Source organism: Coturnix japonica, chromosome 2 (assembly GCF_001577835.2).
Source record: "Coturnix japonica isolate 7356 chromosome 2, Coturnix japonica 2.1, whole genome shotgun sequence".
Lineage (NCBI taxonomy): Eukaryota > Metazoa > Chordata > Aves > Galliformes > Phasianidae > Coturnix > Coturnix japonica.
In genome coordinates this window covers 73940052-73954589 of record NC_029517.1, presented here as the reverse complement: position 1 = coordinate 73954589, position 14538 = coordinate 73940052, and the positions used below count along the sequence as shown (strand labels likewise).

At 39.4% G+C, this 14538-nt stretch overlaps 1 protein-coding gene across 3 annotated transcripts in view; it reads right to left on the bottom strand.

The window, feature by feature from the left end:
* The window catches only part of EGFR (epidermal growth factor receptor), a 229664-nt gene that overhangs the window by 19914 nt on the left and 195212 nt on the right, over positions 1–14538 (bottom strand). For all 3 annotated transcript variants that reach the window (XM_032442543.1, XM_015854890.2, XM_015854891.2), the window contains exons 9-19: positions 14307–14433; positions 14134–14207; positions 12910–13000; positions 12237–12436; positions 11543–11675; positions 9771–9870; positions 7840–7997; positions 4115–4150; positions 2667–2808; positions 1487–1609; positions 759–857 (exon numbers count right to left, since the gene is read on the bottom strand). In XM_032442543.1, the coding sequence (XP_032298434.1) occupies positions 759–857; positions 1487–1609; positions 2667–2808; positions 4115–4150; positions 7840–7997; positions 9771–9870; positions 11543–11675; positions 12237–12436; positions 12910–13000; positions 14134–14207; positions 14307–14433 (1283 nt within the window). The remainder of the gene's footprint in view (positions 1–758; positions 858–1486; positions 1610–2666; positions 2809–4114; positions 4151–7839; positions 7998–9770; positions 9871–11542; positions 11676–12236; positions 12437–12909; positions 13001–14133; positions 14208–14306; positions 14434–14538) is intronic.

The following is a 14538-nucleotide window of genomic DNA, read 5'->3' as shown; positions in this document are numbered from 1 at the left end:
TGTGAAAACTGTATTGTGCTCTCTATTACTGTAAAGAGTGAAAGAGCACCTGAAAGGTCCACGCAGGAGGAAATCAGCCTGCCCTGGATGCACTGGAGCAGTAATGGGATCCATGTGGGTCTGAGACTTGGGAAAGCATGAGACTAGCCTAGGGGCAAAGGGTGTGTGCTGCTTGTGTCTTGTTCAGTGGCTCAGGGGAAACAAGTGTTTCTCCCCATGGGACAATGCTAGGAAGCTGGTTCCAGAAGTCCGGAGACAAAATCTGGAAGATAATTTCCAGACCGTAGTTTCTCATATTGTTTAGCCATAGCTGTCAGCAGCTCCTGGGGACCTGGCAAGGTCTAACAGAGATCTCTGTCATCTGAGAACTGCTGATCTTTTTCCCTCTGAAAGCATGTGAGAAATAGTGCCCCATACCCTTTTCCTGTTTTGTGAAGTCATAAGTTTTATCTGAGTAAGAAAGTAAAATTCCCAAGACTGAAAGAGTGTGAAAGAGGAAGTGAGATAAGTTTTCACTTTTTGTGGCTGAGGAACTAGACTGCTGGGAAATTTTCTTTATGGATTAACAGGTAACGTATTCCTTTATAACAAAGCAACAACATGATGACAATCAGTAATGTCAGGATTCAAAAAATTTTATATGAAGAATTATGCTTGGGATGTTAAATATTTATTGCCAGCCAAAGTTCTGCTTTAGCTGCTAAAGGGGAAAATCCACAGTCCACTGTCAGCTTGGCAAAACAAATATGAACACTTACATCAAGTATTTCCTTGTTGGCTTTTGGCGATGTAGCCTCTCTCAATTCTTTAATAGCAACAGGAATTTTAACCTTTTCCCCTTCTGGGATCCAAAGTCCCTACCAAAAAGAAGTACAAAGAATCACTCAGTTCTTATGTCTAACAGGTTAATTCTCACAATTATGTACATATTTTACATCTTCTGAGTAGACTTAAATATTCTGAGCAATGGGAAGGCAAAGCAAACAACAAAAGTTTGACAAGAAATATGCAAGAAGTCCTTTTGTCTTGTGGGTATTAGAAGAATCCTGTCAGTGGAATGACATTTAATTTTCTGTTACTTCTACTATATATATATATTTTTTAAAATATTCACAAAAAAACACGTTAATTATCTGCATGAATAGCCCAAGACATTCATAAGGAATAGCTTGCTTGGATACAAATCTAATTAATTAGCACATCAGGGCAATTTGCAATAGCAAAACCTGGCATATTCCAGCTTATAAATCACCGGTTCAGCAATATAGATTCAGTAACAAACACACACACAAAATTCCATGTTATCAAATTAATAAGTCAATTAATAACAATTTTAATAGTATATCTGCCAGTTTAACACATACAGGTTATGAAAGCTAGTGAAAAATTCTACAACAGTAACTTCATCTCTCAATTCATGCTTTGTTCAGGTGGCTTTTCCATATGGGATCAAGACAAAAAGGGAAGAGAAACATAGTCATCTTACCTTATAAACAGTGCCAAAAGCTCCAGAGCCCAAAACTTTGACCTTTTTAAATTCTGTTTCCTTTAAAATTCTCAGGTGGGCCTGGTTTGGTGCCTCCCCACTGGGTGTCAGTGGTTCAACAAGCTGATTCAGACAGAAGAACAAAGCTTTAGAAGGATACAGGTTGGAGTACAGCAAGCAGCACAATTTGAGAAGGAAATTAATCTTACATTTAAAATAATGAAGATATTATTCCAGCTGAAGTTTATGAAGAGAGAAATTCTGCTCTGACTTACATCAATGAATATCTATAGTTGTTCCAAATTTCAAAGGTAAAATAAATCAAAATAAGCTCCACTACACCATTTCTGTTTACTGAAATTGAGCGCAACAGCAGCTGCCATTTTGAAGGAAAATGAAGGAATACTGCTGTTCAAATGAAGACCTGGACATAAAAGACTTAAAAAATATGGTATGAGGAACAGTTCAGTTACTATAGATCTTACATAAGATTATTTTTTTCAACTTGCATATAAATTATAAAAATGTTTTAAGTAATGTACAAGAACCACCTGCAACCTTTCAGGTTTGCTCTTGTTTAATTAGATGAAATTCCCTTGGTACTGGAGGTAGCTCTCCCAGACCACAGAGTCTAAAAACAACAATTTAAACTGTAAGCACAATTATTTTATAAATTGAAAAGGAAAAGTTGAACTGACTGTTAAAATTTAATCTAAGCCTTGTTGCATACAGTAGCAATGGTCTCCAAACAGAAATATTTAGCCCTTTTTTTTAAACGTCACTTCTCCCCATTTATTGATTTTCTTTTGTTGCCACTTGGCTTTCTGGGAGGGAGAAACAACTCAGTGCTCAGGGTTTACATGGCAAGATTGCACAGATCAGCAAACATATTACATATCACCCGTCAGGCAGAGTCTTTCCCCTGAGTAGAAATTCTTGGTGATTGCCACTGAGATTTATACATCTAAATCCCTAAGGTTTTGGAAAATTATGTCCACTGAGATCAGACTTAATATTAAATGAGAAGGTGTTAGGCACCCACTGCCTCTTCTCCAATGAGTGTGGCAGATGCCATCGCAGCCAAGCCATGGGTTTATTGAATTACAAGGCAGATCCATGATGGTCTGGCTTTGTAGCCCTCAGGAAAGCAGCCTGTCCTAGATGTGTTTGCAGTGCTCACCTCCCTCTCTTGCAGCAGCCTGCGCAGGGTGCGCTTCCGCACAATATGACGTCGCCGCAAGTAAAGGCCGATGCCCAGACCAACCACAACCAGGCACAGGAGACCTCCAACAACACCAGCTGCAATGGATGGAGTTTTGGATCTGCCAGGCACCAGGGATGCAGAAAAAGAAGAAAATGCTTGGGTGTGTGATTTAAGAAAAACCTATAGAGATTGCATATACATTTTTGATTTTTGATTGGACATCTTCCTAGAACAATTTGACATTTCAAGAGTCTTGAAGAACTGTATTTTTAAGTTTCTCACCCAGTGGTTGTGTTTACTGATCACAAGGAAACAGTGAAAAATCAAAAGAACTGAGCTGATATGAGACACTCTGTACTTCTACTGTGCTTAGCAGTGGAGGAGAAATCCCTCACTGCCTCACAATCAACCTTTAATAAACCAATTTTCTCAGGAAAAAATGCTTCTATGGTCAAGTGCTGAGCCTTGCAGAGATGGGTCTGGTTATTTACCCTGGTGATTTTAACGTCACAGAGCAAGAAAGGCTCTACATGTACATGAGGTACTTACATCTTTGTATACATGTAGGTAAAGAGATATCAAGAAGGCATACACAGCTGTAACACTACTGATGAAGCTGACAGCGCATCATTATGAGAGTGCATGATGCATGGGTCATGATGGACTTCAAACTGTCTGCCTTTCTTTCCAAGTACAAAATGACCAAGGCTGGGTAGTCTGTGTTGCATGTACTGATAGCTACCTGTTTATAAGAGTCTGGTCAGTTTCAGACTTGAAAAGAAAAACTTGTTTCCCAAGGTTGCCTATTGGTCTGTACTTGAAGATCCGTCACAGCTGCCTTGGGGATTACTATAGAGTAAAGTCACATTTTAACAGTACAGGCTGAATTTGTCTTGCCAGAAAATAAATTTCTCTCCTAGTCAGAGAAACCTTTTGACTTGACACATGTTCTTGAGCAAGATAGGAGGCCAAATAATTCAAAATAAGATCTCATGAGGAGAATGCATGGAGGGGTTAGAGATGCAGGGATTACAGCCCCCAGGTTCTCTGCAATTATTTCCCTATAATGCAGGGAATTAACCATATCAATTCTAAACTTCTCTTTATGCCTCTAGACCATAACCCTTTCTTTTTCCAGCTTCCTTCTTTCCCTTTCCAGTATCAGAACCCAGGTCTCACCTTGATCTTCCTTTTGACAAGCTAAGCAGAACTTGTTCTGCTTTTGGAATCTTGTGTCAGTAGGAGTAGTACTTAATTACTCAGTCATTTTTATAGTTCTAAGACCGTCACTTCATCATACAAATCTGATGCAGGACTTTACCAAGCTTCAGCCTCAACATTACAGCTTCCAGCAGACACTGCAGAAATGTAAACACACATGCATTCTTTGAAGCTCTGTTAACTGTAACAGATGGAATACTCACCCATTTGGACATCCTTCAAGACCTGGTCCTTTGCACCTGTGAAAACAAATGAGTCCTTCTTACATACTAGCTCCGGTATACCTACTCCCATAACTCCAACTAAGAAGAGTGCTACTGTTGAAAATTTTATGTTTCAGAGCAGTACAAGTATCAACATAGGTATTTATAATATATATATATATATATATATATATATATATATATTTATAATATATATATAATCACATACTCTAACAAACATGACACAATGGCCCGGCTGCAGATCCTTTTACACAGAGGCATAATTATGCTATATAATCATTATAAGGAATATTTTAAAACATCTTTTTATGTGTTAGAGTGGGGAGAGAACACAGATGCACAGAATTCAAATGGACTTGGATTCTTTGCTTTTTATTTCAAATATATATCTGTGGTTTCTACATGTGCTGTCCTATCCACCAGCTTCAAAACAACTGATCAGCTTGGTTATACTCAGAGGCCACAGAAAATAAACAGACATGGAGACAGCTGTGTGATAGCTAGTGTGCTACCAGCAGTGCTCTGGCTCTCTGTGGGCATTTGTGCTAGCAAAGAAGAACTCAGGGCTGACTAAAGAGAAATACAGGATGGCAGAAAGCTACAAGGAAATGCACAGCTGCAGAACCTCCTGTAGTATCCCAGTGTCCTGAGAAGCTAAAGATTCCCATTTCCAAACTTTCTATTGCAAAAGAAAGCTTCAGTAGCATATGTATGTTTGCATCAGAAAATGGGATTTGACAGCACTCCCTTTGGCTATAGTGTCCATGATATTTTTCTTTCAGAATTCAAGATCATATGCCACTGGAAATGTAAAAAGTAAGACAGCTATCCAAAGAGCCAGAAACTCTGCTCATTCTCCCTGCACTTGAATTTAAAATGTCCAAAATTCATTTTGGCAGCTTGTTGCAAAAAACAACATGGGTGAAAACACAGTGACTGCATTCACATTGTGCTCTAACAGGTTGGAGGGGCACTATGCATTCCCTAAGTGCTAGTGGGCTACAAGATCTCTTCATAGAGAACTGTGCTCTTCATAGGAACATAGCTCTTCATAGGAACTGTGGTCTTTGTGGTGTCTACTGAGGAAGGAGAGCATTACAGAGGGGATTACATCATCTCTAAAAAACAGAGTACAGCTAGGAGAGAGTTTGGTTTGTGGTATCTGCTCTCTGTGCTGACTTAAGGTCCATCACACTAAAGCAGCTACAGAGGAGGTCATGCAGGGGTTAAGGAGTAAACCTGCACCAGGAAAGTGCTCTGAGTTCCCTTTTTCTGAGAAGAGGAAACAGAAAAAAATTCAAAATGGCAGATGGAACTGAAGGTTTTATTTCACTGAGTGTTCTAGGTCTAGGGGGGCAGGGAGGGGAAGAAACTACTCATTTTATTGTGTTTTTGTTCATTTGTTTGGTTTCATTACTCTGATCTTCCCCCATGTATTTGACTTATTTTGAGGTCAACACAATGCTCCAAGACCCAGCATCTGGAAGGTCTTGTGAGTTCACTTGTCTCCCATGCAAAAACGTGCACCCTGGTGTCCTGAACACACTGGAAGTACTGTGCATACTGGTTCCTGAATCCTGAGATTCCTCTCTGTTAGCATTTCCTGTCTGCCTACAGCTTGTTTTGTTTGCTTAATCATGTAACTAAACAAAGTGAGGCTGCACATGCGGAGCAGATCGACCAGTTTGCCTATGGTCACAGGAGATGTATCTCTCCCCACAACAGGTTTATTTCTTTGGGCACTTAAAAGAAAACTGATCTAGAACCCAGTATCTCAGCCTATCAGACTCTATCAGTCACCTGGATGTGAATTTCTATATGCTAATGTAACAAAGCACATGCAACTTCTCCTGTTAGGTATATGAAATTAAAACCTCTTGCATTATTCCTGAATATGACCACAGTCTTTCAATTTAATTCTTTCTACAAATTCTGTTTTTCACGCTACTTTATTACGGCAAGGCCTTCATGCACTTCCTAACAACAACAAAAATGCACTTCCTTACACCAAAAAAATAGTACCTGAAGTCTGAGAAATGACTGACCAGTTATTTTTCTGAGCCAGAAAGTGGAGGGAGCAGAGGTGTAGATTTTTATCTGTGCTCTTTTTTTAAGAAAAGTATTTCTTACACAAATCCATCAATATTATGTCTAATGGGATGAAGTTAAAAGGTGTTTGGGGAGAAAAATGATAGATCAGTGTATGCTTTTCAAATTCCATGTAATTTTCTGATTCATTTCACAAGTCAAAGAAGAAACAAAGCCTATGACACAGATCTATCTAAGACTAATTATAGCCGTCTTTCTTAATGTGGAATTTTATGATGACACCCAACACAAGTAACCCATGGTTTAAGGAATCTAAATTTTTTTTTTTTTTTTTTTTTTCATTCTTGAACCATTTTTCCTTACCTCACAGAAAATAAAAAGAGAAATGTCATTCTGTGTTATAAACTTCCTTAAGATCTTATGGCTATATTGGATGGAATATAGCAACAGTTGTAGTCTCTGAAATATTTCTCCACTTTTTAGAAAAACTGTGCTCTGTACAGTCCCTGAAAGTATTACATCCTGAACTCAACATTACCTCTTTCAATGTAAATATTCCTTGTCCTGGTTCAGACACAAATCCATCAAGATTTTAACAACTTTCTCCTCAACCCACAGATCCTAATTTGATGTAATGCAGTGACACTGCTATGATTTATGACCTTTCAGAAGGGTCTCATGTTTTAACAGCCTAAATTACTTCACAATCATAAAAGAAATAGAAAACAATTGGGATTTTCAAAGCCTTACAAAAATTTTCCTCTGGCTTTCCTTTTTCATTAAATTTTAGAACACAACTAAGGCAACGAGTGTGCACTGCACAGCTGCAAGCTTCTTTATCAGACCCCTGGCCACCTTCTCACACACCCCTAAAATCCCCTATTATTTAACACAAGAACTAGTAAGGCACAGCATTGGTGGAGACTCTGGAGGCAGGACTCATCATCTAGTCCTAGTCATACAACTGTGCTGTCCCCCATTCTTCCACTTCCCTGGAAGTGTCTGGTTTTGATTCTCATACTCTAGGAGTCACATGAGAAAACCAGATCCCTCAACATGGAGCAGAATAATCAAGCCAGTGTGTTTCGTTAGTTGCTGGAGATATGAACTGGCTAATTCCAGGGCTTTTGGGACAACTCTTTCATGGAGCATATATTCTTAGCTGTACTACAGGCAGAGCAGAAGGAGGCTGGTGTACAAAATACCCAAACAGTCATAGGAGAAAATGGGGAGAAGAACTCTGGGACGTGCTAGTTTGTGGAAAGAAAAAGGGAAAGAAAATCACCGTGGTACACCCACTGCCCCCAGTGGAATTTCCCTCCTAAAAAATCAAAGGTTTTTTTTTTTTTTTTAAAAAAAAAAAAAAGTGCACCACTAATATGGAAGTTCTGTAAAATACCAGAAAATAAACAAACAATCCCGTTTTAAATGATCTAGAGCCTTCTGTGTAAAGAAATGCAACTGAACTTTTACTATTTACAAAGTCCACTGCACTTTGCTTACATTATCTCTGTATGCCTGACCTCTTTTACTTCCTGCTGTTTTTTATTCTTGGTGTTTTGAAATGGGACCGGTCAGGAAGGGAGAAAGTCTGAAACAAACTGTTCCTCTGCTTTTCACTTTTTGCTCTCCATTCAGAAAGAGGTTTTACTCACCCTCGTGTACAGTTTGGATGGCAGAGCTGGCAAACAGCATTGGCATCTGCATACTTCCAGACAAGGGTATCATTCTCACCCAACACTCCTGCAGGGCAGGTCTTCACACAGTGGGGACCATCTATAAAATGGGCACACTTCACACAGTGGTCTGGGCCCTGCAGAGAAGAAAAAAAATAGCTCATCTATGATTTCCTTACACTCCAAAAAGAAACACAGAACATAAATATCCATGCACTCAACTGTGGAACATTTTCAGCATTTGTTGCTTTCATTACCTGTCTACCTGAAATACTTACAAGTTTTTGCTCTTGTAGGGTGGACTGTACAAAGGGCAATACCTGATGTTTAAAGCTAAAGCTTCATCAAGTTTGGATTGTTGCTGCGTGGTTCCTGCTGCTCCTTTTTCCTTCCCTCTGCCTGATGGGAAAGCTCATATTTTTCATTTAAAATAGGGAATAATTTAATGACACCCCATTAAGTGATAAGTTGAAAAGCAGAGGGCCAGGCTGTTTCCTGCTGCATTCTACCATCACAAGATTTAAAATGATGGAGCTGGCTCTGCTTATCTCTCTCTGAAGTACTGGCTGCAAATCACTATTTTCCTGGTTTCTCTGTGTTTCAACAAGTACAGGAAGTGGAAACTACCCAAGGATGCTGTGCATTTTCAACTTTGAATAGCATTTCATTTGTGTTTAAAGGCAATGCCTCTGGCCATTTTTGGCAAAACTGTTTTTACTCAGACTGTAACAGCACCTGGAAGGCTGTAAGTATTTTAAATCGGGGAAACTGTTCTGGGTCATATAAGGGCTAATATAATTGACTAGATGCTGGAACAAGGGGTGGTCACCACCTGAAGTGGTTTATAATGATAATGGCATCCCTTAGGCCATGGTGGTCTGTACTGGAAGGGAGGATGAAAATAGATCACATTGCTGAGCAGTCACTCCTCAGACTACCGGGCAAGGGTCAAATACAGAAGCTGCAGGAGATGACAAGAGGTGTTTTAAAGAAGCAGGTGATTTGATTTCAGTTAGTGAGAAAGGTTCAGTGAGACAGAGGAGGATTAAGGAGAATTACAAATTTATTATTAAGACATGAATTTTATCTGACTAAAATTGAATTATTTTTCACAGTTTCTAGACTGAACATTTTATAACAGATATGAGTATTCTAAAAATTAAAGAAAAATGATATAAAAACACTGAGAAAGATTCATGACTGAATGGCAAGACTGCACTGTTTTGACTTTTGTAAAGTATTTTGTGTAAGTATGAACATGTATATAACTATATAAAGTAAGAAAATCCAATCATTTTGTTTTGATTGTTTTTCTTTTATCATAATTTATGCCTGCAACTACTTTGACATTGGCTATAAACTTTAACCTAATTAGTTAAAAACAGCTTGAAGTAAAAACTGCATCCTGGGTATTTTTCAGTAAATTCAGATTTAAATTGATTAAAATCTCAATTGATAAAATCTCAATTTTAACAGGTCTTTTCAAGCTACAGTACTTATCCACTATTTTAACAACTCTTTTCCTGTAAGGAAGTGTAATCTGTTCATGCTAACTTGGCTGTTCAATAGCTACACATTCCCAAATTACTATGTCTTCACTTAAGTTTTTTTTTTTTTTTTTTTTTTTTTTTTGCGTGTGTGTGTCTGGTTTTTTTTTTTTTTCCCACAAGACATAAGAAAGACCCTATGTGACTATGAGGCGCTGTGGATAACACATGTAATGGTGGAAAAACACATCCTAAAGTTCTCTCTTGTTTTTTCTCCCCCCAAAACAGATCTTGCTCTCTATTTTTCCCCCTCTCCCCCATCTCTGCCTGACCATGGCAAAGGGTACACCGGAATTCAAGAACATCTCATAATACTGAACTACAGCCCAAAGTACTCGTTTGTTAAGCTAGGTCTATCCTTACAGGTCCAGTGCAGGTTGCGTTGTGTGCAGTGGAGTTCTGCACCAGACACTCCGAGTGGCAGGGGAGGCATTTGGAGTCTCTTTCAAACTCACGTGGCTCCCTAGAATAAAAGAAAAAAGAGAAATAATAAAACCCCAGATAATTAGTGAGGATTAAAATTTGTTTGTCTTTCCACCTCCTGGCTTTTCCAGCTTGAACCCATTAGGATGATTGTCCTGACACAGGGGGAGGTGTTGGGACCATCTTGTCTAATGTCATTACACCAGGGGCACTTTCTCAGCTCAGTGGAGAGGTAAGGGAAAAGGAAATTTGATGGCAGTGGAACACATGGCACTCAAGGACACATACTACAAATGAATTTACTTTCCATTTTAAGCTAATGACACAGAATATTACCAAAGGTTTCCAGAGGTTTTTAAATGACAGTGGTACAAATAGATCAGCAAAATAATTTCAAATGTTTCTAAAGCTTTAAATAATAATTAGGAAAGTTAAAGAGCAATGCTCTGATAATTAAATTCATGCTCAATGAATCACTAAAATATGAAAGTTGGGAACAGATGGTTTCAATAGCAATAAAGCTGTTCTAATTCAAGTAATAGTGTTATTAATTAAACAACATCTACACATCATAGGACACAAAAAATGCCCAGATCTGCCCTTCAGGTCATAAAAGATGCTGGAAGGAATTCACTTATGAAAGACAGCTGCTGAATGGCAAGCTGACAGACAAATCATCATGGACATGAACATCCTGTCAAGCTCTTTTTTAACACTTAAGATTTTAGTAAGAAACAAGGGCAGAAGTATTTACACCAACAAATTTATGGGTGGCAAAGCGTTAATCTATTGCACATTACTGAAGATCATCATATTTTTTGGTGCTATCCATGCTTTCCCTGCCTGTATCACCTGCTGAACTGCCTGAAAAAAAAAACAAAAAACAAAAAAACAGCCACAGCCTTGATACAAAGACACTGGTACGCTTTCCTTGACCCATGAAAAACTGAAGCAATATTTTTGCCTGAAATTACGGCACCTAGTTCTCTGCAGATGAAGCCTATTTTTCCCTTAACTGCAACACTGCATATTGGAGGGGCAAGTTTCTCATCTGGCTGGTGAGCAGGATCTCCCTGTCCACACCAGGGTACCCTCTGCTGTTGCTGTTAACTACATACCTGAAGTGAGAATCATGTCTATTCCCAACCTGTGCTACTTGATCTAATAAAACACAATGCAGTTCAGCAAATCCAATATGCTGAGCATGAGAACCTTTGCAGCAAGGAAGCCTATTCGGGGGTGGCTATGTTTCTACAACTGCCTCTGTGGTTGGTGATGACAACTAATTCTGACTCTTGCCTGATGCGCTTAACATGACAGGCACAGATTGAGATTTTAAATTTCTCTACACCATTTTGGAAGGAAAGGTAATATTTAACCTCCGTGATAGCTTCCCAGCTTGCCTGATTCTCAAGAGCAGTGGGTATGAGCAATGTTGGGCCTGAATTTTTCCCTATGCCTGAAAGTTTCCCTGATTTTTATTTTTTTTTATTTTATTTTATTTTATTTTATTTTATTTTATTTTATTTTATTTTATTTTATTTTATTTTATTTTATTTTAGTGGGGGGGTGGGGGTAGGGGGTGGGAGGTGTACAGTGCTCAGGCTAACACCTCTGCCACACCAGTGAAATCTGAAGACCCTATGTTTTAGTCACTTGCTAGCCACATACACTCTAAAACCAAAACCCCTGTGTGCCTGCATGCCCCTTACCCTTGCAGGATGTTGCACTGTTTCACACACTCCTTCTGACGACTGAAAAACCTGCAGGAAAAGCAGTGGAAGGGCCCTGGGCCCCAGCAGCCCACATCTGAGCACAGCGGGTCACACACATGCCTGTCAGCAGCTGAGAAAAGAGAAGCCATAAACTTCAGGGCAAGAGAATAGCAAATAACTCCATCCTGACAGTCATTTTTTTTCCAAAGTATTCCAAAGCAGACACAAATGACCCTAGTAGAAGAGGAATAATCACAGTTTTCCTAATTCCTGAAGTTTGACTTCTTGTCTTTGTTTTTGGAGCAAATTCTGGCCTTTCAAAATTCAAATGAGATCCATTGTGATCATGTACCAGACTTACAGTAAAGCAAAACCAATACCAGAGGAGATACATTCCCAGTATGTAGCAAATTCATATTCTGGAAAGAGAAATAATTAGACTTTGGTCCAGGGACCATTGCTGAGTGATTAACTTTGTAAAACAAGCCTGATGTCTAGAGCTGGCTTCTGTGTCTGTCACTATATCTATAACAGGGTGTACAATCACCATGAAGCCCACATCTCCTGGAGGACCAACTCCACTTTTCCCTCACTGTCTTCAATAAAGCACTATTGTTGATCAATTTTGCATCAAATTACTCTTCCATTTCATTATGAGCTTTTGCAAGGGCAGGAAAACAGATTGACTTACTACAGTCGTTTTTATTTCTGTTCTGTATAATTTTTGTTTTCTGACTCTGAGTAGCAAACAAGCTGCGCCAGTTCATGGTGTCAGCATAGCAGAGGTTCCTGTTCTTCATAATGGCAATGTCTCCATCACTTATTTCTTTGAGGGAGCGCAGCCCCAAGGACTGTATTTTCAAGTTAACAACAGCAAGGGAATACTGGCCACTGAAATGAATACAGACAAAAAGAAGACACGGAAAAAAAAAAAAAAAAAGAATTAGTAAACAGGGTTGTACTTGGAGCATTTATCTTTTGGTACATATTGCTGTGCAACCATTTTTTTCTAATGGGAATTTTAAACTAAATCCAGCAGAACATATGTGCTCCACCAAATGAATAATGTGTAAGGATAGCAGTAAGCAGAGAAACTATTTTGTGCTGGTCCACAAAGTCATTCTTCCACTTGAGGCAAGCTTAAGCGGGTGCTGGATAGAGGTTCTAACAACAGTACAGAGCTTTGGGTTTAATCTTACTCTAATGCTACCAAAATGGTGCTCAGCACCTTTCAGGCTATTTCCTGTTTTGCATGAATTTTGTGACACCCATGTATCCCAGTGCTAGGCACCCTGGTGTGCTCAGATAAATGCAGTTCCCAACAGATCTCCTTCTACAAGGATCCTGGCATGTCATTTACTTACTGCTGCTTGGTTCGGCCTCGGATAATCTCCAGATTTTCAAAAGCATAGAGATCAGTAGCATTATCAGGCCAGGCCTGAATCAACAAAAATCCTGAAATGAAGAAAAGAAGATCAAATAAAAATAATAATAATGCAAACAGTCAGTATTGGAGGTGAAATGTCCTTCTTGAGATTCTCTTGTGCCAGGAGAAGGCACTTGTGCTTTCCACATGCTTTTCTGAGAATCTCAAAATTAAACATGACATTTTAGGGATATTTGTAAACACTGTTTTGTAAACAGTTTACTTTTTAGTCCACCATAAGGATCAGGAGCACCAGAGAACAGTGTGTCAGGGGCAGTGCATCTGCCATGCTGAGCTGCCTTGATACAAGAATACCCTGTTTGAGGGGCTGTGGGCTCCCCTGCACAATGAGGAGGCACTGTCCTGTCCCCTTTGTGAGCTGCCCTTTGATAAGAGAAGTAGGCATAAAGCAGGAATGGCACAGAACTGTCAGCAACTCAGAGTGCATTTGCTATGACATGCAAATTTTTCTGTTCAGGTGAAATACTCTGTAGAAGTGAAAGAATTTTGGAAATTGCACACTGCTGTATGAAACTCTGAGGTTAGTCACTGCTACCCTGAAGGCAAAAAGACAGACAAAGGAGATAAAGTGGACCTGGAGTCATGGACTCTGACATTACATTGGTTTTATAACTGGATGAACAAAATTACTTTCAAGTTGCAAGATTTCAGTAGAGCACTCTCGTACTTTGTTGCTCTCAGCCACTTTGTGCTAATCTCGAGGCAGGGCTCTTTGGGTTGGGGAGGGTGTCTCCACATGTCTCCATGAGGATGATGCAAGAGAGTGAGCATTGTTCCTTAAGGAACTGCAGAACGGATTACCACAGAGAGAAACACTGGCTATTTTTATACAGAGTGGCATGCCTCTGAATCACCGCACTTATTGGGTAGCTGAGAATTACTTCTACTTTTAGTCTTCAGTAGGGCTGACAATTCATCAGGAAGGATGATCTGGAAAAACCACACACTTTGAATGGGAGGCAGGGTGAGTGTAACACTGGCAAGGTGCTGCTGACCTGCCAGTGTGAGCATTGACACAGAAGCTCAAGGACAGAAACCATCTGCTTGCACTTCCACTCACTGACTTTGGGAACTTACTTCTTCTTGCTTTATGTTTTTGGCAGTTTTTTGGCAGTACTGCTCAGATAACATCGTCACTGACCTGATATTTCTTTGACTGTTCTGAAGACATCCAGCTTCTTAGGGTCAAGGGGTAGTGTCTTTGTGAAAGCATCCCTGAAACAAACAGAAAGAGGTATTGAGAGAAGAAGGAATCAGCCTGAATTTCTCCCTAGACCCTCTCTTCTAGTTCTCAATGACCAGCAGGAAACTCACCCTAGAAATGCAACAGGAAGAATGCTGACATCCCCATTGATCTTCGTACAGTTTTTGAAGGAGTCAATGTTTGTGGCATTTATAGATAGAATCCCTTTAAGTTCACCTATTCCAATGCCATTGCACACTGTTAAAATAGGGACACAAAAGTTTGGTAGAGAAGAGAGAAGCATCATCACACATAAGGAAATACGTACAAAAATCCTGATGTTCAAAAAGGCATTTCCACTTG